Source organism: Engraulis encrasicolus, chromosome 12 (genome assembly GCF_034702125.1).
Source record: "Engraulis encrasicolus isolate BLACKSEA-1 chromosome 12, IST_EnEncr_1.0, whole genome shotgun sequence".
Lineage (NCBI taxonomy): Eukaryota > Metazoa > Chordata > Actinopteri > Clupeiformes > Engraulidae > Engraulis > Engraulis encrasicolus.
The window spans coordinates 36156295-36181076 of NC_085868.1; the positions used below are offsets into that span (position 1 = coordinate 36156295).

Consider the following 24782-nt stretch of genomic DNA (forward strand, 5'->3'; position numbering starts at 1 on the left):
ACCTCCACTGACTACAGAGAGAATGGAGCCTTGTAATTATACATTCACCATGGACTTCAAGTCTTTGAAGTCTTCGGTTAAAAAAAAGCAGAGTTCACAGACTCAACCTGTACTTGAGATTTCTAACAAAGAAGTGTTTTTTTCCGGCCAAGTCAGCACAATTGTGAGCGTTGGATTTTGTGCCATAAAACATGAGTAAGCAGAGGAGGGGCTGGACTTCACAGGATGACTGCAGTCAGCAAAAAGCCATGAATGTCGAAGCGAAGGAAGGAGATTTATTAGAAATGTTTGGATTCAATTACCCACTCACCAATTCTCTAAGTTCATGCTAGTGCGCCCATTGACTTTACATGACATTACACTTAGCTGACACTTTTTAAAAAAATCTTAAGCGACTTACAGTTATTCACAGGGTATTGATTACAGTCCTTGGAGCAATCTGGGGTAAAGTGCCTTGCTCAAGGGCATTTCAGCCATGGATGGAGTTGTAGGGAGAGGTAAGGGATTCAAGCCCACCTCACCAAACCATTAGGCCATGACTGCCCATTTGCCACTTGCTCATGTGTTCTCTGGCAGCAAGAATGTTAAAGGATAAGTTCTACCAATTTTTTCAATATGCTGTTGTATTGCTTACTTTGCCCTTGACTTGTCAGTACCCGGTGGTGCTGAATTTTTCGACTCAGCCCTTTCCAAGATCTGAGCTATTCTAATGGGGACAGACTTTGTTTACATTAAAAACTTTCTTAACATAGGCCTACTCCAAATATTATCCTAAAAGGTATCGCTGTTTGGTAGTTGTCTGCTGTTGCATAACCTTTTGGATGTTATTGAGAATAAATCGAGATGTTTTTTTATGTAAACAAATGCCTGCCCCCATTACAATGACCTGGATCTCGGAAAAGGCTGAAGAAAAAAAAATGCTCAGGTACTGACAAGTAGTGTGAGCATTACAACTGCATGTCAAAATTGGCAGAAGTTATCCTTTAACCATGGCATCGCCATTTGAACTTGTCCACTTGTCTGTATTAGTGACACCTTTGAAGAATACGGGAGCTTGGATGATGTGCATTATATTAGGAGTTTGGATTTAGTGATGCATATTCAAATTTAATAATTAAATAATAAATAAATAATAATTGAAACAAAACCAGGTCTTTAAAAAAAACTGAAACAATTTCTAACTTCAAATAAGTGTAACATACACCTAATGTAATGTGAAAATTTGTTTCCAACTGAACAAATAGAGAGTCCAATTGCCTCCAACGAAACTCTTTTGACTATACCTCACATGACCTTTAAGCAGAGAAGAGGCGATCATCTGTTAGACTTTATTTGGCACTCGGCTGTCTTCGGACCACATAAACCCAGCCAACCACGGCTCACCATCTGATTTACATGAGCATTCTGCATTCCAGTATAAAAGCTGTTGCAATTTATCGGGGGGGAAAGGAAGCGCTTTTAATGATTTCCAACTTCCAACTTTAACAGGGGGGTATTTTTTTACAGACTGTGCTAATTTTGTCGTGTGCGGAGTGGTGTGGAGCTATAACAAGCTGGATGTTGTGATCTGGATGACAGCCAAATGAGGAAGAAAAACAAAACAATTATAGGATGGGGGGTGGGGGGAAGAGGGAGGGATGGAGGAAGGAAGGAACTGATGGAGACTGGATGGTTTGCTGGATCATCAGGGGATTACCAGCGTTTTGGTGACGTGGGTTGCTAGCAATTGGACCAACCTTGTTTTGGCCTCTTGATGGAAACATATGTTTCGTATCCTTGCTAAGGGGGTTTGGTAAAAAAGGAAGAAGTACAGAAAAAAAACAGCCCAATCCCAACCCAGCATTTCAATGTGTTTACAGACACATGGTTCCAATTTCTACATTGTCTTCCTGTTATATCTTGTTGACAGGCTGAAATTATCTACTGCCGTGTATGCTGTTACTAACTACTATAACATCAATCAATGATAGCCTAGGTCTTACTGTCTTTTTAAGCACATCACATGACAACTGAGTATAATAATGTCCTACATAAGTATTTTGATTGATTGATTTTTATCAATACCTTTTATTTTTTTGGACGTGTATATATTGTTGATACTGGACATGACACTGATAAAATAAAATAAAAAATGAAGCATTTAAACAGTTTTCCAGAAGGAATTTGTTCGTCCTTTTTCCCCATTACTGAGCTGTGCCATACATGATAACTAACAGTCAACAATGAGATATCACATAAGACAAATGCATTGTACATAGACTCCTCCATGAGGCTTTGCAGGGCATGCCTGAAGTGTATAGAAAGATACCAAGCCAGGGTGGGGGAGTTGCAGTGTACCACAGAATAATGGCTATGCCACCTTCGGCTGGTTTTCACTCCGTGGTACCAAACACTTCAGTTTACACAAAGAATTATTACTTGCCCCTTTGACCTCTTTTTCTCCTCCAGTCTTTACACAATATGATATTGCCGTGGTCCAAAAGGGAGTGGGCATGACTGCCAAGTAGGCCTAGAGATTGTTTATAGCCCTTCACTCAGATTCATAAGCACATGGAACAAAATGTAAGTCATGCATGATAGCAATGGAATGAGGAAAAAATCTGTATGGTCTCTGCTGTATGTAACAGGCAGCACGTCATTTCTGAAATATTATGCTGTCTGATAAAATAAATATAATTGTTGAAGTATTAAATTGGAAAAGTGGACAGGTGGAATTCCAGCAGGCTGAGGGTGTGCAAGGGAAATGTAAACTTTGGGCTGTGAGCACAGTATGGACGGAGTAATGCAGACCCTGGGGTTGCTTTTAATTTCGATGCAAAGTGTGGGCTTCACTTATGGACACTTTAACAAAGTAAAATGATAGATTGCCAAGAATCTTTGATGGAATACCTGGCTACATGGGCTTCCTGGGCTATGCACAAGCAGGTAACATGGCCCCCGTTTCAAAATCAGAAAGTTAGGGATAGATTCAGAGAGGGAGGAATAGAGAGAGAGAGGGTAATTCAGAATGGGAAAGCAGAGGTAATGCCTCACTGTGTGTGTGTGTGTGTGTGTGTGTGTGTGTGTGTGTGTGTGTGTGTGTGTGTGTGTGTGTGTGTGTGTGTGCGTGTGTGTGTGTGTGTCTGTGTGTCTCTGTGTCTGTGTGTGTGTGTCTGTGTCTGTGTGTGTGTGTGTGTGTGTGTGTGTGTGTGTGTGTGTGTGTGTGTGCGTGCGTGTGTGTCTGTCTGTGTGTGTGTCTGTCTGTGTGTGTCTCTGTGTGTGTGTGTCTGTGTCTGTGTGTGTGTGTGTGTGTGTGTGTCTGTCTGTGTGTGTGTGTGTGTGTGCGCGTCTGCGTGTGTGTATGTGTGTGTGTGTGTGAGCGTGTGTATGTGTGTGTGTGAGAGAGAGAGAGAGAGAACAAGAGAGAGAGAGAGAGAGAGAGAGAGAGAGAGAGAGAGAGAGAGAGAGAGAGAGAGAGAGAGAGAGAGAGAGAGAATGAGGAAGAGCCCTGGGGCCCCCTACAAAAAAAAATCTACCGTATATTCATCCATTTTGTTTCCTTATTTGTATCATTTACATTCATTTGTCAACTGCTGTTATATTATTGCCCACTAGGTGGCAATATAAAATAAATAAATAACCTACTGTATACATGCAGGCCTAGTAATTATGATGACAGCACAGAAATGGGTTCAAATAAAAGTGAATCCTGTTGATATAGCCTTATAGTGTAAATTGTCCCTATTTTTGCCCTCACCAGCACACAATGGAACAAACAGATTAGTCAAGCATACCATGTGAAAGGAAATGTACAGGACCATGGCAAATATAGGCCAGCACATTTTAAACACTGCACGATTCAGTCAGAGATCAGTGTCTCATTGAAATAAAGACTAAAATAAAGAAAATACAGTGGCCTATTTCATTCTTCATATTAATATTAATTCATTAATAGGCTCAGGCCTACTATGTGCCCAAATGTATGTGCGCTGCTCATCACAGAAATGCAGAATGCAATGAATGAATGCAGCTCCGCCTCTATTGACATTCTTTGGTATACTCCCCTTGATCTCTGGTGCTGAAGTTCCTGGAAGGGTTCCCAAACTGCTAGGACCTCTTTTTGGACCTAAGAATATTTGTGCACCCCCTCACCTTCCATATCCCAAATATGTGGAAAATAACAAGGGAGGTAAACGCATGCATCTTAATACATAATATAGAACTGAATACAACAACTAACAATTTATGGAATCGCTTTTGCATATTTTTTTTCACATATTTTTAAGGCCCTCATGCCGTACCACTGCAACCCCCCTACTCTAGGGCTACCAGCCCCCAGTTTGGGAATTACTTTTCTAATAAATGTTTTGTTTAAGTTTTGCTTCAGAGTATAACCTTGTGTGCCAAAAAGGATGTAGTGTTGTATGGATATAAAAACGAAACTTAAATTTAACTTCTGTTTTTAAGAAGGAAAGTACCTTTGCCATTTGGAAACTGATGAAGCATTCAGTAGTTTCAGTAGTTTCAGGTAGTGAAACTAGTCGATGGTTTTGTATTTGCATAGTCAGGGTTGGGTCCTTTCAACCCGATCTTCATCTGCCTTACAGGGTGTCAATGGAAAGTTTTGCATACAGACTGTTCTAGATTGGAATTCTAAAGCACAGTTTTTTAAATTAAATAAGTAATGCTATTTTGACTCTGGAAACCCTGAATAATGTAAATAGCCTACTAAAAATACACGTTTGAAAAAGCATGTTTCATAAAAGCATTTCAGTGCAGTAAAATGATATTCGGGCAAAGACAGGCAGTTTATTTCACAGTGGTATTTATTGTGGAGAATCCAATAAATGCTTCCGATCTAACAACAACATTTGTATTGGAATTACCTTTTGAAATATGCATCAGAAGCAGTTGTATCATTGGATATGTGAGACTAAGTGTGGTGCGGCGTGTTGTTGGTGTATGAATGGAGCTGGAAGTGAAGCTGTAAGCTGGACAACAGAGCAGAGCAGAGCATATCAGAGCAGAGGCTGAAGGCTACTGGGAGCAGTCAGCTCTGCTCAGGGCTTTGCTGGCGGCTCTCTGGGATCCCTGGGCGGCCTCACACACCACTGAGGTGGCTCCTCTCCACTCAGCATCAGTGAGGGTCAGGCTGCTGCTCCAGCTGTACACACCGTCCTTCATGAGCCCAGCACTGGCCACTCCACTCCTACTGCTGCCATCCACCTTCCAGCTCAGGCTCCAGTCTGAGGGGAAGCCCTTGTCAGCCAGGCACAGCAGTGTGGCAGAGCCCCCACTGGACAGCTCCTCTCTGGAGGGAGGCAGCACCGTCACACTGGGCTGCCTGGTGACTGCAGCAAAGCAGGGCATGGCAGGGGTTAAACACATCATCTTATGGACTCATTCATACACAGACAATAACGATTGAGACAGAAGAATAAAGTGTATCATAATTTTTCTTAATAACTGGACAGTATAAACGTTTACTAGCAAATGGTGAGGTGTTTTACTTCAGTTGAATAGTAGAGAGCTAAAGAAAACAATTCACAATGTAATCCTGTGTCCTTTGTGGAATGCATAACATTGTGTTGCTACTAAGAGCAGATGAACTTACAATTAAACTTGAGTTACTAAAACTGAACTACATTTAAAACTGAATTAATTACAGACAGAAGCAACCAACATTCTTGTTACCGGTCTGTCACAATAGCAATAAGACAGACTATAGTTTTTTTTTTTTCAAGATATAATAACCAGATAGTTTATGTAGATTATGTAACATGCTGGAATCTACACAAAATCTCAAGGAAGTCTAAGCTCATGCCAACACACACAGATGCGAACGTTTTTTTTTTAAACCAACATTTAGCTGAGATCATTATTACACTACATTAGTATTTAGCAGACGCCTTTGTTCAAAGCGACTTACAAGGAGCAACTTAAACAAGAACAGGGTAAGGCACAGTGTACAGTTGCAGCACTGATAACATTGTCCTACAAAGAGTAAAGAGGACAATGCATTGAAAAGTAGCAAAAGTGAACAAAGACCTCAAGGTGCAGTGTACAGTTGCAACACTGACAACACAATAGAAGCAACATTAAATAATAGGAAGGTAACAAGGCAAATTGGATAATAAGCAAGACATCTAGGCGCAGTGTACAGTTGCAACACTGGCAACAATGTCCAACACAATGATAAAGCAAAATAAGTAAAGGATTTAAAAAGGATGTTAAAAGCAAATTAGGTACATAAAGATGTTAATAGCAGTGGCTATTAGAGACTAAGGAAAGAGACTAAAAATGAAAGGCTACAAGGTGAGTTAGTTATGTTGGAGTGCAGATCAATTAAACCATTTAACAAAGTAACAGTATGTGGTACTAATGCAAGCACACACAACAAAATAGAGATGCATATTAAGTGTGATGCTACTCCGAAGACTGCAGCCACTGAAATACCACCGGCAGCACAGCTGCACCCACACAAAACTCACACCAACTGATTCAGTTTATAAATACTCTGCTACAAATTGAATAGCATAATGCCAATGACTCATACCAATATTTCCCCCTTAGAACAGATCAGTTAATGACAATAGCTCTTGAGAGAATAAATCTCCTTATTTGGGGCTATTCGTGAGAAATAAAGTAACACGAATATAAAGAAAGAATGAACTTGGAAATGAAATAGTGAAATGGAACAACACATACAAGCGCGAATAATGTTCCTGTTGTAAAAGTATATAAAAAGTTACTTACTGCCAACATTCAGTCTGGTGCCGCTACCAAACGGGTACCACAGTGATACAAGCTCATTGAGAGGCTGTACAAAAACCTCCTCACACTTGAGTGATCACTGGTGAGAGGCAGCTTGTAATCCACTGATATTGAATGGAGATGCTAGGGGAAGTATGTATATTTATATGGTCTTTATCAATGTTTACAGCAAAAACACAGACATTTTTATTCATATATTCATTACTCTGACTAGTCCACTGAAAGCAATGTTTGTACAAGTATTATTTACCTTAATGTTGTCAATATTGCTGCAAGGGAGACTGCCTGTCTGTCTCTCTCTGTCTCTGTTGTTTCTGATCTCATTTAAACTCTTAAACTTCTACAAATAATTAAATAAGTCACACGTCACATGGATGAAGACCAACACATTTTTTGAACAATATTACTCCCTTTAATGCAAACATTAACTCATAACACTGTCATGCTGTGATTTCTCAGACCTCTAATGCACTTTGCAAGCGTTCGCAACAATTTCTTTTACTGAATTGAACTGATCATATATAGACAAAACGTAACAAAATACCCCTGTTCTTCTACAGAGTATGCAATCCAAGTGAATCAGAAAGTTGTAGAGTGCCACTGTGGTGTTGATCAGTGTGTGAGTGCATGAAGGTGATTTACATGGAGAGCTGTGTGCATCTGCAGCGCATGTTGGGTTCCCATAAATGCTCTTGGCACAGCTGAAGGCTCCAACTGAGACAGCAGCACCTACAGCAGCAATGATGTTGATCCCACTCTTCCTCAGCTCTCTCCTCTTCCTCATTCAAGGTATTTATAAGGATTTATGCTGCAAAGAAACACTTGAGAACATTCTGTTACATGTTCATTTATACTTTACCTTGTGGTTCTTCTTTAGATATGTATGTATGCCGTTTCCAATGTAAACTTTTTTCGTTACTTCAACAGATTCCAAGGGGCAGGTGAGCATTAGTCAAACTCCAGTGATGTCCACCAGTCCAGGAGGCACAGTCACAATCACCTGCAGACGCAGTGGAAGCATTTACTATGACTGTGGTCCACCAGCATGTATCTCCTGGTACCATCAGAAGCCTGGGGAGAAACCCAAACTCCTCATCTCCACAGTGAAGAGCCTCCAGTCTGGTATTCCTGCTAGATTCAGTGGCAGTGGATCTGGGAATGACTACAGTTTGACCATCAGTGGAGTCCCGAGTGAAGATGCTGGAGATTATCACTGCATGAGTTTCCATTATCTCAGTAGCAGTACTTTTGAGTTCACACAGTGACACAGAGCCGTACAAAAACCTCCGTCAGCCAGGCGATGCGCTGGCATGATGTCAACAGCTGAGGCAGACTGCAGGTGTTGAGGAGGCATTGGTATCAGCAGCACTACACTATAACTACATGTACTCTACATCTGAAACATCTCATATATCCTGATGGCATTACCACAGGAGCTCATGAGACATTAGAGGCAGATCCCAGGACAGGAGAGCATCTCTTTTCAGCTCAGAAGTATCAAATCCAAACTGGGTCCACTTTTCAGATGACGAGGAATTTGATTATAACAACAGCAGAATCCCAAAGTGCCTATTTTTTTGTGTACACTAGGCTCTGAATTTAAAATCTATTTTGAATATTATAACTAATTTCCTCCATATCTGCAACATATTGGCTACAGTAGCCTATATCCTGACCGTTTCTTCAGCCCTTTGAAATTGGAGTAATGTTTTCAAGATAATGCAGCACTGAATGGTTTTCTAATGTGCATTATGGCACGTCATGTCTGTAGGCCCTATATGCTTTCCTAATGGGGTTCGGGACACCTAGGTTGCAGAGGTGTTGGGTGATCGCAGAACTTTTCATAAAAACAGGAAAAACACAGGTAAATACTTAAGTTCATGTGTTTAACTTTTTTGGCCTTTGTACTTATTTGGGACTAACACAGTACTCACGCTATCACATTTTCACCTCTAGATGGCGCCAAATATAGGCCTACTTATAATTGTATGAATCTCATCTTATGTGCGAGTATGGATGGCCAAGTGCTCAACTTTTGTTTATCAAAAGATAAAAAAAGATTGTTAATTCCCTAACAATCATTATATATACTAAAGGGAATAAATCATTATCGCATGAGCACACTGAAACTTTCCATATAACCCTGGTAGCTAGAGGGCTTTAGACACAAGACAGACAGACAGACAGACAGACAGACAGACACACACACACACACACAGACAGACAGACAGACAGACAGACAGACAGACAGACAGACAGACAGACACACACACACACACACACACAGACAGACAGACAGACAGACAGACAGACCGACACACGCACACATGCACACGCACACACAACGCAGACACACACACACACACACACACACACACACACACACCACACACACACACACACACACACACACACACCACACACACACACACACACACACACACACACAACACACACACACACACACACACACCACACACACACACACACACACACACACACACACACACACACACACACACACACACACACACACACACACACACACACAAAAAGACAGACAGACAGACAGACAGACAGACACACACACACACACACACACACACACACACACACACACACACACACACACACACACACACACACACACACACACACACACACACACACACACACACACACACACACACACACACACACACACACACACACAGTTTAGTGTTGGTTCACTCATTCAGGAGGGAGGTTATTGTTACTCTACTTTACTCTACTCTATTCTACTCTACTCTACTCTACTCTACTCTACTCTACTCTACTCTACTCTACTCTACTCTACTCTACTCTACTCTACTCCTGCTCCTTCTGCTGTTTGGGACTCTGTTTACTGTCACGCATATCAGTGAATTTAACTGTCATGCAAACATTTTTATTTGCAAGGCAAGTTCAGACAGACTGGGGGAGACGGAGAGCACTGTGTGAGGTTGTAACTATGAACCACACCAGTGCTGAACTGTATGTCTGACATGCAGCAACATTGGGATTTATGGAAGAGTTTGAGGAAAGGAGGAAGCTGAGTAGTCATGGTTGACATCGATGTTGTACATTTTGTAAGTTCTGTTCTGTGCACGTAAAAGCACACTTTTGGCAGGTGGTTCATTTAGGGCTCTCTCTCTTACACACATGCAGTGCATGCTGCCCTCTGCTGGGGGCTGTAGACTCTACACAAAACTTAGAGAAGCAGTTCATTTCTGTGTTTGTGTGTGTGTGTGTGTGTGTGTGTGTGTGTGTGTGTGTGTGTGTGTGTGTGTGTGTGTGTGTGTGTGTGTGTGTGTGTGTGTGTGTGTGTGTGTGTGTGTGTGTGTGTGTGTGTGTGTGTGTGTGTGTGTGGGTGTGCGTGTGCGTGAGCGAGTGCATGTGTCTGTGTCCGTGTGCGCGTGCGTGTGCGTGTACGTGTACGCCTGTCTGTCAGTCTATTTATCATTAATCACTGTTTGTTTACAGTATACTTTGATTGGGACTTTGACCATATCACTGTAAGGGAGGAGCTGTTCTCTCCAGCCCCGGTGCTGAAATACTTCTTCGAAGTCATGGCTTAAAGTATTTCTGTAAAATCTAACCATGTGCAAAATGTTAAAAGTAAGCAAATACAAAACTTTCAGTCAACTCATCTTTTCTAACAGGAAAGTAACCTGGAAAATAACGAATCATTCAGTGTGAAGGTTTCAACAGTTTCAGGTAGTGAAACTGGGAGATGGTGTCTGTTTTATTTGCATGGTCAAGGCTGAGTTCACATTCAACCAGATGTTCACTCTGCAGTCTTCACTCTAACGGTGCCCGTTTTGCAGGCTCCTCAAGATTAACTTCACTGGTTATTTCATATCAATAATCAATCTTACTTTAAATGAGAGAAGCACAATTGAAAAAGCATGGAAAAATGCAGCAAATAATTTCTAAACCTCTGAATGATACTCAGACACACAGATATAGGCCATTCATTTCACTGTTTATTTTTCAGGAGTCAAAGAAATTCTTCCAAAAACACAACTATTGCATTGCCATTAACAGCTGATGCATGCACCAGAGCTCAGCAGAAGTGAGATGGTGAAAGATGGTGAGACTTCACAGTCTAAATGCAGTGCTAATTCAACATTTGAGAATACTTTGGACAAAATACAATCTGAATCTGAATTAACACTGACATTTTCAGTAAATGTGTTGTGGTGTGTTGATGGTGTATGTATGAAGCTGGAAGAGAAGCTGTAAGCTGTAAGCTGTAGGAGTCAGCAGAGAGCAGAGCAGATCAGAGTCTGGAGGCTACTGGGAGCAGTCAGCTCTGCTCAGGGCTTTGCTGACGGCTCTCTGGGATCCCTGGGTGGCCTCACACACCACTGAGGTGGCTCCTCTCCACTCAGCATCAGTGAGGGTCAGGCTGCTGCTCCAGCTGTACACACCGTCCTTCATGAGCCCAGCACTGGCCACTCCACTCCTACTGCTGCCATCCACCTTCCAGCTCAGGCTCCAGTCTGAGGGGAAGCCCTTGTCAGCCAGGCACAGCAGTGTGGCAGAGCCCCCACTGGACAGCTCCTCTCTGGAGGGAGGCAGCACCGTCACACTGGGCTGCCTGGTGGCTCACTGATGCTGAGTGGAGAGGAGCCACCTCAGTGGTGTGTGAGGCCAGCCAGGGATCCCAGAGAGCCGTCAGCAAAGCCCTGTGCAGAGCTGACTGCTCCCAGTAACCTCCAGTCTCCAGCTTACAGCTTCTCTTCCAGCGCCATTTACACGCCAACAACATGCAGCTCCATTTAGTCTCACATCTCACTCACCTGCTTCAAATGAGTTCTGATGCACATAACAGTTGTTAATGCTAACGCAAAACTTGGGCATTAATTGGACAGTTTGTTTTTGGTGTATTTAAAAAAAATGAAAAATGATGAAATATAAATGGCCGATCTCTGTGTGCCTGAATATTATTTTAGAGACATTCAATTATTTATAAATGTCATTATCATTATATAATTATTTTCTCGTTATGTTACATTATTTACATTGCCCATCTTCTTACAGTCAAAAAAATAATTAATTATAGGCTGTATGGTGTAAATCTTGAACAGTCTGCAAAACTTTCCCTTCACTTCCCATCAGGCATATAAACATCTGTGGTTAAAAATAGCCAGCCTGATCTCCAAAAATTCTGTGCTCCTGGACACGGATGTTAAGGACACAAAATCCGTGTCCAGGAGCACGGATTTTACCAAATTTCCGTGCTCCTGGACACGGAATTGTTTTCCGAGCTCCTGGACACGGAATTGTTTTCCGTGTGCCCATCACGGAAAACAATTCCGTGATGGGCACACGGAAGTGCTTTCTATAGGCTATTACCACAGTGCTGTGTTAACTATCGTTAGAAAATACATACCAAATGCTAATCTTAAACAAAATAATGCTATAGCAATCCCTAACCTTAACCTGTCATTAAAGACATATTTTTGAGAAATACCTTTTCCAGTTGGTTGCTAGGCTATCAAACTCATATAATGAATGAAAGAAAACTAGCTGTGCCCAAACCAAAACAATCCCTAACCTTAACCAGTCAGTAAGAAATGTTCCACAATACTGTGGAAATAGCCTATAGAAAGCACTTCAAACAATTCCGTGTCCAGGAGCACGGAAAACAATTCCGTGTCCAGGAGCACGGAATTTTGGCAAAATCCGTGCTCCTGGACACAGATTTTGTGTCCTTAACATCCGTGTCCAGGGGCACGGAATTTTTGGAGATCATGTTGCAAAAGCTCTCAACCCCAACTATGCAAATATAAGACATCACCATCTAGTTTCACTACCTGAAAGTGTTGAAACCCTCTCTGCAGAGGGTCCTTTTCCAAGACCAGAGTTGCATGAAAGTTTAGTTTTATATTTATTTACATTTTGCTTAAACTTCAAAACTAGAAATCACTGCCATCAAGTCCTTCAAAAAGCACTTCAGCACCAGTTTAGGAGAGGACAGCTCCCCTTCAGTCATGCTTGGCTTGGACTGTTTTGTTAATTTAGCTTAATCGTCACATTTCTTTTTCCATGTCCAAGAGTATGTCACTACAAATACCTCACCATATCTGCTGATTGTCCAGCATAATGTGATAGATGGGCAAAGCTAGACACCTTATGGTTAGTCATGCAATGGTAGTGAAGTTCCAGTGCACATCAAAACTGCTTTCAGGTGAAACATGCACCTAAGTTAATATGACATTTCTATGTCCGTAGTGATGGGTACAATGTAACATAGCACTGTAACACAACTGAATGAATGAATGAATGAATAAATAAATAAATAAATAAATAAATAAATACATACATACATACATACATACATACATACATACATACATACATACATACATACATACATGCATGCATGCATGCATGCATGCATACATACATACATACATACATACATACATACATACATACATACATACATACATACATACATACATACATACATACATAAATACATACATACATACATACATACATACATACATACATACATACATACATACATACATACATACATACATACATACATACATACATACATACATACATACATACATAAATAAATAAATAAATAAATAAATAAATAAATAAATAAATAAATAAATAAATGAAAAAATAAATAAATGAATGAATAAATAAATACATAAATATCTGTATATAATACAATATTTACTTCTGTTAGTTTGATGTTGTATAGTGTTTAACTTCCCCTCCCCCACCACTTGTACTGTTTTCAAGCTGTAATCTGCTCTGACTGCATCTGGGGAGGTTTTTGTACGGCTCTGTATCACTGTGTGAACACCCAGCTGCCATCATGTATATGATAACTCATGCAGTAATAATCTCCAGCATCTTCACTCAGGACTCCACTGATGGTCAAACTGAAGTCATTCCCAGATCCACTGCCACTGAATCTAGCAGGAATACCAGACTGGAGGCTGTTCACTTTGTAGATGAGGAGTTTGGGTTTCTCCCCAGGCTTCTGATGGTACCAGGAGATACATGGACTACCACCACAGTCACTGGAGATGCTTCCACTGCGTCTGCAGGTGATAATGACTGTGCCACCTGGACTGGTGGACATTACAGGAGTTTGACTAATGGTCACCTGTCCCTTGGAATCTGTAAAAGTAATGAAAAAAAAGTTTACATAGGAAACGGCATGAATAAATATCTGAAGAAGTGCCACAACTTTTATATGAGCATGTATAAAACAACATGTTCTTCAGTGTTTTTTGCTACATAAATCCTTATAAATACCTTGAATGAGGAAGAGGAGACTGCTGAAGAAGAGTGGGATCAACATCATTGCTGCTGTGGGTGCTGCTGTCTCAGTTGGAGCCTTCAGCTGTGCCAAGAGCATTTATGGGAACCCAACATGCGCTGCAGATGCACACAGCTCTCCATGTAAATCACCTTCATGCACTCACACACTGCTCAACACAGTGGTGGCACTCCAAACCTTCTGATTCAATAAGATAGCATATTCGGATGTTTTGTTTTGACGCAAACGTTAAGTCTATATCTGATAGGGTTAAAATCCAGGAAGAAAATTGCACTGAACATTTTTGCTCCTGAAGGTTTGACAAATTAAAGCCTGACAGTGTTATAAATTGCTGCCTTAATCTTTTTTCGGCCCTAGTATTTATAAACTGAAACAGTATGAGTATTGTTTGGGTACAGCTGTACTGCAGTATGTAATACGGTGGTGCACTTTTGGGAGTAGTACCACACTTCACATGTCTGACTTTCTGTGTGCTTGCATTAGTAACACATACACCACTACGTTTTTTAAAGGATTTAATTGATCTTAGATGAATGTTAGCGATATTGTAGATTTACTTGAGATTATATAGAAAATCTCTTATCTCAACAATCTGACAAGCATGTTACTTCATCTAATATCTGGCCTCTAAGAAAAAAGGAAGTCTGTCTTGTTGCTGGTGTGACATACCATGGTAAATAGAATATTGGTCTCATTCAGTTTTAAATGTCGTTCACTTTTAGCAATCCATGTTTACGTGTAAGGTGCAACCTGATCTCCTCTTGCACTGTTCTTAGTAACAAGTTTTTGTAATTGTACAAGAACCCACATGGGATATACATTGACAATTATTCTCTTTACCTATTCTATTCATTTCTGGAACTACAGTGAATCCTAATGCACATTTATTATCTCATGTTACACTTAATTCTTTGTTTTCCTTAATGAATAGATGTGAATTAGCAATCGTCTATATGAATGAGTCCATAGATGATGTGTGTAACCCCTGCCATGCCCTGCTTTGCTGCAGCCACCAGGCAGCCCAGTGTGACGGTGCTGCCTCCCTCCAGAGAGGAGCTGTCCAGTGGGGGCTCTGCCACACTGCTGTGCCTGGCTGACAAGGGCTTCCCCTCAGACTGGAGCCTGAGCTGGAAGGTGGATGGCAGCAGTAGGAGTGGAGTGGCCAGTGCTGGGCTCATGAAGGACGGTGTGTACAGCTGGAGCAGCAGCCTGACCCTCACTGATGCTGAGTGGAGAGGAGCCACCTCAGTGGTGTGTGAGGCCAGCCAGGGATCCCAGAGAGCCGTCAGCAAAGCCCTGAGCAGAGCTGACTGCTCCCAGTAGCCTCCAGCCTCTCCTCTCCTCTGCTCTGCTCTGCTCTGCAGCTTACAGCTTCACTTCCAGCTTCATACATACACCAAAAACACGCCAGAGTAAAAACTGCAGTATTAATTCAGATTGTATTTGTTCCCAGACTTTAATGTTGAATTAATACTGGATTTGTACTGTGTAGTCTCTCCATCTCACTGACTTGCTTCTGTTGAGCTCTGATGCATCCATCAGCTGTTAATGTCAAATCAATGTTTGTTTTTTAGTTGGAAGAATTTCTTAGATTCTTGAAAAATAAACAGTGAAATTAATGGCCTACTGTATATCTGTATGTCTGAGTATCATTGAAATGTTTTAAAATGATTTCATGCAGTATGATTTTCCAATAGATTTTTAAAAATTCATTTCAAACATATGATTAATTATTAATATGAAATAAGCAGTGAAGTTAATCTTGAGGAGTCTGCAAAGTGTTCTGTGGGCACCCTGAGAGGGCGGAACTGCAGAATTAACATCTGGTTGAATGTGAACTCAGCCTTGACAATGCAAACATAACAGATACCATTTCCCAGTTTCACTACCTGAAAATGTTGAAACCTTCACATTGAATGTTTCATTACTTTGCGAGATGCAACTTTCCTTTTAGAAAACAGGGGTTGCAATAAAGTTTTACACGTGCTTACCTTGGACATTTTGCATATGAACAGATTTCACACCAATACTTTCAGCAATGACTTCTCATAAATTCTTCCGCATCGGTTCTGGAAAGTACAATAGTGACAGAACAGAATGACAGAGACAGGCATGAAGGCATGCACAGTGTAAAGCTTGATTATTAGGCCTAGTAAAGTGTTCTTTCACTGTAATTCTATCCAACTTAGACACATGCACGCGCACACACGCACCCATATGCATAGTGCAAATCTTTATTATGCATAAAAAGTGTTCCTTCACTGTAATTCTACCCAACTTGATATGTCTACTACCGTACTTAATGGTACACATAAATGGATGAACAGAAACAAATTGCTTCTCTAACTCTGTAGCCTCCAGCAGAGGGCAGCATGGGCTAACTAAACTGCAGAACTGTGCCCTGTTCACCAACCTAATCAGTCTACCAATGGAGGTTACAAGTGTGCTCCTACTGTTGATAGTTTTACATGTAAAGCAAGACTGAAGATAAAGCTGTTTTCTGACGCTTTCTCTTAGTTGTCCGAATTTTTAGTGCTTGATTTCAAAACCCATTTTATATCTCTGTGATTCGATTCATTTATATATATATTTTTAAATTGCCTGGCCTTGCCTTACCTTTAAAACCTACAATACTTACAACAACGCAACGCAACGGAACTCCATGGAGATCAGAATGCGCATAGCCTACCAACTGGCCTGGCAAAGAAACAATGTCATCCCGACGACAAGCCTTGCTTGCACTACTGACTACAAGAGGTCACGGACACCAGATGAATGGGGACCATCACAGTGTAGCCTATAGCATGGGGTGAGAGCATGCAGTTTTGCCACTCGCGATGTAGTCTCCGTCTCATCTAGCACCGTATCCACCCAGGAGCCTCGGACACCGCACAGCTGTCTGCTTTGTAAGCGACGCGTCCAACTCTCGCCTCGATCGACACATCTATGGACAATCTGACATCTATGGACATTTTCTATAATGCTTATTTATTTAATGTGTGTATTTATGTTCACATTTTAAGTCTTATGATCTCTGCACGGTGTGGAGTTGTACCAGAACCGTCATTTCACTACAAGCTGTAACCTTGGTTATGGCTTTGTATGTGACAAATAAACTACTCAACTCAACTCAACTCAACAGTGATGCTAAGCATCCTTCATCTAAAATGTCCGTTGCACATCAGATATACAGTTCAGCACTGGTATATGACTCAATAGTTACAACCTCACACAGTGCCACACAAATTCTCTCTTCCCCCAGTCTCTCTGTGCTTACCTTGCAAAATAAAAAAAAGTTTATGCGACAGTTTAATTCGCTGACATGTGTGATTCAAGATTATTTGTATTCGTCCCAGGGGAAGTTTGTCTTGGACATATACACGTGACAGTGATCATCGTCACAAACAGCAGGAGTAGCAGCAGCAGCAACTCCCTCCCACTGCTGACATCTGGCAACCTAGCCAGTGAATGATAACCCAACACCCTCAGCTAGTACCTTATACGGTAGGCTACCTACATACACTCTTCAGCTTCTCTGATACACATCTGTGTGTCGTGTGTCTGTGTGTGTGTTTGTGTGTGTGTGTGTGTGTGTGTGTGTGTGTGTGTGTGTGTGTGTGTGTGTGTGTGTGTGTGTGTGTGTTGTGTTGTGTTGTGTTTTTGTGTGTGTGTGTGTGTGTGTGTGTGTGTGTGTGTGTGTGTGTGTGTGTGTGTGTGTGTGTGTGTGTGTGTGTGTGTGTGTTTGCGCGTGCGCACATGTTTGAGAGAGAGAGAGAGAGAGAGTGTGTGTGTGTGTGTCAAGTCAAGTCAAGTCAAGTTTATTGTCAATTTCTTTACATGCACTGGTCATACAAAGAATTTGAAATTGCGTTTCTTGCTCTCCCATGCAGACATAGACTAATCTAGGTAAGGACATAGACAGTATAGACATAGACAGTACTCATACATGGACATAGACAGTATGGACGTAGACATTGCTCATACAGACATTTAAAGTGCAAGACTGGACAACAGAAGACTTGTAGAGAACATACATTAAGAGGAGGTATTTTGTTGTGCTTTTTTTAAAAGTCCTTTATAGCGTTCTGACATAGTAATAGTAGCATTTGAAGAAAATAAATAATTAAAAAAGGTTTTATTAAATACACCAGCAGCAGTATGTGTGTGTGTGTGTGTGTGTTTGTGTTTTGTGTGCGTGTGTGTGTGTGTGTGTGTGTGTGTGTGTGTGTGTGTGTGTGTGTGTGTGTGTGTGTGTGTGTGTGTGTGTGTGTGTGTGTGTGTGTGTGTGTGTTTAGTGCAGGTAGAAAGTGCGGTGTGCGTCTGTGTGTGTGTACCTGTGTATGTGTGTGTGTGTGTGTGTGTATGTGTGTGTGTGTGTGTGCACTGAAAAAAGAGGGAATGGCGGGTCTTTGAATTAACCTATATAAAGTAAATAGATGCAAAACAATTCATTAACATTCCTTGAGTAAACATGATTTCATCAAATAAGGATAATGTGTTCTTGGAGACTGCTGAATTGGCATGTTTCTAATGCTTTGAATGAACATGATTAAGTTGTGTCTGGGGTGGCCTCCAGTCCTGAGGTGGCGCTAGTGCACCACTTTCTAAGACAAGAAGAAGCCGGAAAGTTTCAAAGCCAGAGAGCCGTTCGCCTCAGTCAGCTCGGTCCTACTCTTCAGTCTCATCTCGCTGGAATAGTGTTGTCATGTGTGAAGATATACACGAAATTGAGTAAGTAACTGAAGTACTTTCATTTATGGTGGGCGATGTACTACTGCTCTTGTGTCTTTTGTGTGTGGAAGCTGAGCTTAGACTCTACTACATTTACCCGCGCAGTGCTCTTTGCTTAGTAGGTGCACTGCAAACACAAGCACCATAGCTATGCATCATGTCATTTTAGAAAAGAATGGAAAATATGTACATTTAGGATATTCAAAGGATGTAGTAAAAACTGCTACTGTACAACAATCTAGCTGGTTATCTTCAGTTAATAGCTATATTTGCGCGGGAGGGTCTGATCCGTTAATGGGGGAGGGGTGGTGGGGGTTTTGCACAGCGAACTAGACCTTCATCGAACACGTTGCATGCTCACGAGAACAGAGGGCTGGCGTCGTTTCGGTGTGTTCATTTTAAGCCAAGTATTCTATTTTTTTAAGTTTTCTTTTTTTTTGACCCAACCCAGGTGTTTAATGCACACATGCACTTGTGGTCTTAACCGAAGATTAATCAAATGTAAGCTTTCCTGCACACGAAGTCAAAGAACAACCGACCTAGATAGAGTGCATATAACCTGAATTTAAACTTTGCACAGGGAATTGGATGAAACATGTGGGAATAGTATCCTATTTATTGAAGTGCATATCACTTTTTTTACTTGCACTTATGGTGCAATGCAAAGCATGCACTGCCTTGTTATCTCGTTTTACTTAGCCTATATCTTCCTCTTTTAAGTGGAGCATTGTTTACAAGTAGCCTAGTTTACAGAATGCATGCTCCTCATTCACGAATCCTGTGCTGTTTATAAATGCTTAACCTCACCAATTCCTTCTTTCTTTCTTTCTTTCTTTAAGGACTTCTGCTGCACTGTTCGAAGTCTGTAAGGTAAGACATTCAATGCTGATTGTCTTTAAGGTTTTTTTTATTGTGTGTGTGTGTGTGTGTGTGTGTGTGTGTGTGTGTGTGTGTGTGTGTGTGTGTGTGTGTGTGTGTGTGTGTGTGTGTGTGTGTGTGTGTGTGTGTGTGTGTGTGTGTGTGTGTGTGTGTGTGTGTGTGTGTGTGTGTGTGTGGCTTTTCCCTAATGTTTATGATTTGTCAATCCTTTGGGCTCTTTATGTCTTTTCAGATCAGTGCTGAATTCAAAAGAATCACCACAGTTCCCCTGCAATCCAAGCAACTGTTGCTGAATTGGCTGATGTAAGTTTCTGTATTTTTTGCCTGTCTACTTGATGGTTCCTGAGCAGAAAGCCTTTTTTACTATTGAGTTACACCCCTGCATGTTAAAACCCCATAGAGAGGATCATGATCTGCCTTAGTAGTCATGGTACCAGTACATTCATATGCATGTTTCTTTTGGTGGCAGTCAGCTTCCCAATGTTGATGCCATTCATAGAATCCCAAAACAAATCAGTCCCACCACCATTTTTGACCGTAAACATGGGACTATTTTCTTTATACTTCTCCCTTGGCTACTATCACACATGCTTGAAACAATATAAAGCAAATGTGTTCATCATGGTTTCATCAGAGACAAACAGACTTCAGATATGGATTGCTGGAACCATGTCCTGTGGTCTGATGACACCAACATGAACACATTTTTTCGGATGGTGTCAAGCATGTGTGATCTTAACCAAGTGAGTAGTACAAAGTAAACTGTCCCATGCTCATGGTCAAGTAGTGGTAGTGGGACAGACATGGTTTTAGGCTGGATGCATGGCGTCGATATTGGAAATCTGAATTTCACCAACATGTACCATGACAATTGAAGCAGATCATGATACAGTCTGCGATTTTAAAGGTGCAGAGTGTGATTTTTTAAAGTAGTGTATTTCCAGAACTCATGCTGCACAGGTTACAAATGTTCTCCTTCTTTATTCTTTCTTTCTTTCTTTCTTTCTTTCATTAAGTTGTACAAGATGCACCATTTCTGAGGACTTCTGGCACAGTGGCCTGCACTGTTCAAAGTTCGCAAGGTAAGACATTCAATTCGGATTGTCTTTAATGTTTTTATTTGTGAATTACAGCGTTTTATCTCCTTTCTTGAATGTGTGTGTGGCTTTCTCCTAATGTTAATGATTTGATTGTTAAATCCTTTGGGCTCTTTATGTCTTTTCAGATCAGTGCTGAATTGAAAAGAATCACCACAGTCCCACTGCAATGCCCTGCACTGTTCCAAGTCCACAAGGTAAAGCATTCACTTTGGCCACAACCCTACCCAGTGCACCTTAACAACTTGACTCCTGCTTTAAATTAGCTGTTACCTGAAAGGGGGTGACTAAATATTCCAGTGGTATAAGGAGCTGCTTCTCGAATTTTTATATTTAAATTTTGTCGTACTCTGACCAGTGAATATTAGATTATTGCTTAGTACTAGAATTGGAGTTATCTGAGACAAGATGATCTGATCTGAGAAGTGTTGATGACTACCTCCCTGGTGTTCCCACGCTCAGTGTGGAGTGTGACACTAGTTAGTTTGTATGCATTGTGCTATGCTCAACATGACATTGAGAGGCTTCAGTTGAAAGTGAGCAAGCTATCCCACGGTTTCCTTATTCCAATACACTTACTACACAATGCATGTGCAGCTAAAGTGCTATCTCAGAGCACTTTGTTGACATGTGTTTTTCTCTCTGATGGGTGGGGGGTAGAAATCAGAGTCGACAGAGTGCACCAGCTGTGTTACGCTTTTCATTATATTGCCCATTGTATGTCTGCCTAGAATATTGCATGTTTTATTTTTAATCACTTAAGTTATCAGGGAAACTTATTGAGATGGGGAAAACTGTAAGAACTTCTTATTTCAGCCCCTTGACAGACAAGCCCTGCATGCCATATTACTGCACGCATGCACAAACGCCAGAGAGGTTCTCAATTCATCTCAGATCAGAGAATATCAGAGAGCAGAGAAATGCAGTAGACTTTTCCTTCAAAGTCTCCTCGCAAGGAACAGTATATATCGTACCTGTATATGCATAATGAAACTTGTTCTCTTAATTGAGACGAACTGATCCTTACATCTCTGTGCTCTGAAACACCTTAAATAGAGGATTGGCATCACTGGTTGTCTACTACAAGCTCCTTGTAGGTCCCAGCCAAGGACACAGTAGACCTGGGGTGTTGTTCCATATGAGAGTGAACTTTTTCATTGGCCTGGGCCCACTGGTATTCCTGTGACACACCAAGTTTCATGTCAAAGTCTTGTCATGCTATGCAATGATCTTGCAGGCCACATAAAATTACTTCATGGGTCACAATTGGCCCTGGGTTTGAGTTTGACATCCCTGCAGAATGAAGGCAACTACACAGCTTTGGCTCTGGTATTTGACCCAATTCACACCAGCGTTAAATCATCATCCAGGTCCCACATCAGAATTACAACTGAGAATCTTGACAGTGGAACAGAGGACATGCTTTGGACTTTGCAGTAACCTACTGCCCAGCTTAATGTTGATTTATTTGTTAATTCAAATGGCTTGGTTAATTTGTGTTTATTTACTTTTGTCTGTGTTGAATAGGTCATGGATGAAGTTGCCGTAGACGAAGCAATTGAAGACATCACTATTGGAATCTGCTCTGACAGAAGATTGGGCATCCCACCCTTAGGACATTGTCAGTTTTAGTGTATGTCTGTCACACACGTGACACCCAATCGGAAAGGACTCTTTTTTTCAGCAACTAAAAAACAGCAGTTATTTTTGTTTCTTTAAGTGAAATGTACCTTTTTTCTAGAGATCTATTTGCTTGTATGCACTTCCAGCTCCTTGCTGGTTTAAGAATAGTACTTGAGTGTGCATATGTTTTGTACATACTGTGTTGATTTTGACCCAAACTAAAGACAAACAAAATAACAAAACTAGACTTAAATAAGACTGGGTAATAACACAAATGTGGTCACCAAAGAGGACAACCAAATGAATGGTGGACTGCCAGATGCACGCGCACATGCATACATTATACGTGCACATGCATACAGTATACGCGCATGAACGCACACACGCACACCTACTAGTGTGGACTAATGCACTTAGTCAATGAGCTAAAATAACTGTATGTAGAGTGAATTTTATTTGTGTCCGATGTGTTCACATGAATGCTAATCCAGCCAGAGAGCACTTTTTCACAGCAACCAAACAAATCATTCTCTTAAAGGTGCACTGTGTAGGATGGTGACCAGAGTAGGCAACTATGCTGCACATTGAAACGGTGCTGCCTATTACCAACTTTGTCCTTTTCATGAATATTTACTTAGTAATAAACGAAAATGTGTTAGTATGACCAAAGTTCAGTAAATTTACTAAAAATCTGTATTTCTAGAAATTCAAAATGACAGCCAGTGGAGAAGATTCCTCTCTTTCCTCCTCCCCCTTTCATGTATGGAAAGAGCAATTTCCCCAGTCATAACGACAACTTAAAGTTTGGTGGTGGTAAATATTCATGAAAAATGCAACATTTGTGCATGGGCAGCATGAAATCTCAAAATAAACTACTGAAAATAATACACAGTGCACCTTTAAAGCGAATTGGACTTTCTTTTTGTTCACAGACTCTGCTCGTTGTATTTCCTGCTCGTTGATTGGTCTAAGAGTAGCAGTTATTTGTGACTGTCCTTATGTTTTGTATATCTGTGTGCATTTTACATGCGTAGACCTAATACTAGACCTAATATGTTTACCTTTTTTGTGGGGGGGGGGGGGGGGGTGGATTGAGACTAAAGAATCATGTTACTGAAATGTAGCTGTATGCATGATTCCATCACCTTCAATAAACATGAAAAAAATACTTTCAAACTATGTCAAAGTTTTGTGTTCTTCCAACATATTTTCTGGTTAATGGAATACCAATTAATTGTTTAGGATTAAAGTGATTTCATCACCTCTGATTTAGGTGAAAAAAACATTTTGTGACAATTTTAAAAAATCACATTGTTCCAACACATTTTTATGAGGCTGGAACATGAATAAGTTGTGTTAGGTTGAGGTGATCCAATCACCTCCGTTTAAGGTGATAAAATCACTTAAACCTTACACAATAAATATAGGGGAAGAAATCATGTTGACCTTACACAATTGGATTGTGTGGGACCGATGTACACATTAAAATCATGTAGATCCAACGAATATTTTCTTTCAGTGTGTGTGTATGTTTGGGTTTTGTGCAGAAAGTGCAGTGTGCTTGTGTGTGTGTGTGTGTGTGTGTGTGTGTGTGTGTGTGTGTGTGTGTGTGTGTGTGTGTGTGTGTGTGTGTGTGTGTGTGTGTGTGTGTGTGTGTGTGTGTGTGTGTGTGTGTGTGTGTGTGCGCATGTTTTGAGTTAGTGCAGGTTGAAAGTTCAGTCACAGATGTAGTAGTGCAGGTGGAATGTTCAGTCGCAGATATGGTGGTGGGGATGAGGGGGGGGAGCGTTGTCAGTGGCCTGGCTGGCTAGAGGCTGACAGTGAAGGGAGAGTGGGTTGAGTGTTCAGTATCTTGATTGCTTGATGCATCGTGCTGCTTGCAAGCCTGGTGGTACGGGAACGGAGGCGCCTGTACCTCTTTCCAGAGGGCAGGAGGCTGAACAGTTTGTGTGCAGGGTGGCTTGTGTCTTTGATGATCATCAGTGCTTTTCGGGTGTGTGTGCGTGCTCTTAGTATAAAACTCAAAGTTTTTAAATCCAAATGTCGTTGCACCAGTTATACATACCACAACAGGATTTGAAAAAGTACAACCTCACACAGCGCCACAAAATATCTGTCCCCCAGTCTGTCACCAGAGCTTGCCTTGCGAAATAAAATTGTTGGCGTGACGGTTTATGGTCACTCCCGTCAGCGAATTAAACTGAGTTGCAAAATAGCAGCAGCAGGTCTCCCTCCCTCCCAACCCACCCAGGGCCACTGACAGCTTTCACTGGGGCCAAGACAATATAATCTCAAAGGGCCCCCATCTCAATACATAAAATGTACTGAGGATCCCATTATCACCCCACCTCCACACACAC

The 24782-nt window shown here is 41.2% G+C and overlaps 1 protein-coding gene, 1 long non-coding RNA gene and 1 gene segment (V, D, J or C); 2 read left to right on the forward strand and 1 right to left on the reverse strand.

Moving 5' to 3' along the window:
• Positions 1–4789: 4789 nt before the first annotated feature.
• LOC134459532 (immunoglobulin kappa light chain-like) lies at positions 4790–14170 on the reverse strand. The gene is made up of 4 exons (XM_063211894.1): positions 14068–14170; positions 13603–13929; positions 6736–6768; positions 4790–5330 (listed from the first exon to the last, which is right to left on the reverse strand). The coding sequence occupies exons 1-4, from the start codon at positions 14168–14170 to the stop codon at positions 5017–5019; spliced, it is 777 nt and encodes a 258-aa protein (XP_063067964.1). The 3' UTR covers positions 4790–5016.
• A 912-nt stretch (positions 14171–15082) lies between these two features.
• LOC134459724 (Ig kappa-b4 chain C region-like) lies at positions 15083–15626 on the forward strand. The segment is given in 1 exon segment: positions 15083–15626. A coding segment is annotated over 1 exon segment (333 nt).
• A 4249-nt stretch (positions 15627–19875) lies between these two features.
• LOC134460235 (uncharacterized) lies at positions 19876–22821 on the forward strand. Its single transcript, XR_010037028.1, has 3 exons — positions 19876–20005; positions 20719–20996; positions 22327–22821. It is a non-coding gene; the product is annotated as an uncharacterized LOC134460235 (long non-coding RNA).
• The last annotated feature ends 1961 nt before the right edge of the window (positions 22822–24782 follow it).